The following is a 2,451-nucleotide window of genomic DNA, read 5'->3' as shown; positions in this document are numbered from 1 at the left end:
CTATGAATCTATGAAAATACTTTTCACCCAACTTGTTTATCTAAGTGACCTGGCAAAACTGCCATTAACAACTTGCTTTGAGAGAAATGAAACCCACTTCTCTATGCAGTCAATGCTGCTGCTGCTGCTGCTGATGATGATAATTAAAAATAATGGCATTTTATTTCTCCATCAAAATATTGATTCACTCCAGAACAATGAGCAATTACACTTTCTGAAGAGATTGATAGACAGATAGATAGATATGTCTATATTTTGATTGAGAGAGCAAGAGAAGAAGAGAGAAAAGATTTTGACATGACTACAACCATACATTTACTCGAGTAAGGATGGGGGAAGGTTTCTAGGTAGTCCCTATGGATACTCATAATGAACTGCAACTTACTCTTTAAGTCCCTTCAGTTACAATGAGACACTCATGGAGTAAGTTCCCACCCAACATGAGTAAGAGTGAGAGATAGCTGACAATGTAAACAGCAAACACTTGTCAAATAGTAGTCAAGTTCTGCCTGGAATTTTCAAAGGAGCCTAATGGAGTTAGGTGGACAGTTCTCTTAAGATCCATTCAAAATCCTAACTATGGTTTCTATCCCATTGAAAGATAAAATGTTGGGATTTTCAAAAGAACATCAGTGATTTAGGAACACAAATCCAATTGAAAATATATTGGTAAACCCTCAGCAATGCTTAAATAACTTAGGAGCATGAGTCCAATTGAAAGTCAGTGAACATTGGCCATAGGATCCTAAAAGTCACTCCGGCAATTTTGAAAATCCACTCCAATTTCACATTCTACTTAACACCCTCATAGATAGCACTGTGGTCCTTCCATATTACTGTCTCATTCTAGTAAAAGATTTCCATATGGCTTTTTTCACATCTTTATTCCTTAGAGTATAGATCAGAGGGTTTAGTAGTGGGGTAATGACACAATAGAAGACAGACACCACTTTGCCTAAACCAAAGGAATATGTGCTCGGGGGCCTAACATAGGTGAAGATGATGGTCCCATAGTAGATGGTCACCACAGTGAGGTGAGAGGCACAAGTGGAGAAGGTCTTTTTCTGAGCTTTGGCAGATGTCAGCTTCACGATGTTGGCTATGATGTTGACGTAGGAAGACATGGTGAGCAAGAAGGAGCTCAGAATGACCACAGAGCTGCAGGTGTATCCAATAGCCTCCTGAATGTAAGTGTCAGAGCAGGACAGTTTGAAGATTGGGTCTGAGTCACAGAAGAAGTGGTTGATTTTCTGAGGGCCACAGAATGAGAGCTGGGAGATTAGAATTGTGGGCAAGAGTGGGGAGAGAAATCCACCAACCCATGAACTGGTGGAGAGGCGGAAGCACAACCTATGGTTCATGATGGTAGTGTAACGCAGTGGGCTGCAGATTGCCAAGTAGCGGTCGTAGGCCATGACGGCCAGGAGGAAGCATTCAGTGGCTCCTAGAGAGAAGAAGAAGTAATACTGAGTCACACATCCGTTTACTGTGATGGTGATGCTCCTGGACAAGAAGTTGGCCAGCAGTTTGGGCACAGTGATTGAAGTGTACCAGATCTCTAGGAAGGAGAGATTCCCCAGGAAGAAGTACATGGGGGTATGGAGGAGAGGTTCTGCCAGGACAACGACGATGATGAGAAAATTTCCCATGAGCGACAGCATGTAAATGAACAAAATAAACACAAAGAGGAGAACCTGGAGATTCTGGAGGCTGCTAAATCCCAGGAAGATGAATTCCTTCACTGTGGTTTGGTTTGCTTTTTCCATGGCTGCATAGTTGTTAATCTGGGAAGAGGGAACGAGATCAATGGAGTGATTCAACACTGGGTAGTAAATAGAATATTCCTATGGATATAAAATAGAGATGGACCAGAGCCCCAGGTCCAAACACCATCAGACTAACCTGAAATTGATATCCTGATCTGAATGTTGTGTTTGGCTCCTCAGTCTATATGATGAAGATCCCAGATAGGGTTACTTTCAAACTCTGAATCCATTGCGGATCAGAACACCATGCCAGGTTGCAGGACTCTTTATTTATATTGGGAAGCATTGGCTTATCTGAATGTACCCACTGACTTCGTGTAAATAACTGCTCACTCCTGTGATGAGGAGATTCACAGTTCAGCCTTTTGGCATTTTAGGTCAATTTCTAATATAAGCATCAGCGTGAGGTACCACAATTCAATAAACATGTTACTTGGATCTGAATCGTGAAGTCATCACTCAGACCTTACTCAAAACTGTACTGACAATGATAGTTAGGTGCCAAAGCTGCAGATCAATGCCGAGTGGAATTTACAAAAGTGCCTAAATGATTTAGGCACCTAACTACAATTAACATTCTGGGAGTTAGATGACTAACTCATTTAGGTACTTGTGAAAATCTCACTTGGCACCTATCCGTACCATTCAGTGCATAAATATCTCAGAAAATCTGGCCCTCAGTCCT

General features: G+C 41.6%; 1 protein-coding gene across 1 annotated transcript; it reads right to left on the bottom strand.

Annotated features, from left to right (window-relative positions):
- Positions 1 to 833: 833 nt before the first annotated feature.
- On the bottom strand, positions 834 to 1,766 carry LOC113405918 (olfactory receptor 11L1-like). Its single transcript, XM_026647241.1, has one exon. The coding sequence runs from the start codon at positions 1,764 to 1,766 to the stop codon at positions 834 to 836; it is 933 nt and encodes a 310-aa protein (XP_026503026.1).
- Between the last annotated feature and the right edge of the window lie 685 nt (positions 1,767 to 2,451).

Source organism: Terrapene carolina, unplaced genomic scaffold (assembly GCF_002925995.2).
Source record: "Terrapene carolina triunguis isolate 2854851 unplaced genomic scaffold, T_m_triunguis-2.0 Scaffold51608, whole genome shotgun sequence".
Classification (NCBI taxonomy): Eukaryota; Metazoa; Chordata; order Testudines; family Emydidae; genus Terrapene; species Terrapene triunguis.
The sequence above is the reverse complement of the archived record's forward strand: the minus strand, read 5'-3'. Positions and strand labels throughout refer to the sequence as shown.

Bases quoted from the DNA above. Each gene is read 5' to 3' on its own strand.
- LOC113405918 (XM_026647241.1), bottom strand. From the start codon at position 1,766: ATGGAAAAAGCAAACCAAACCACAGTGAAGGAATTCATCTTCCTGGGA.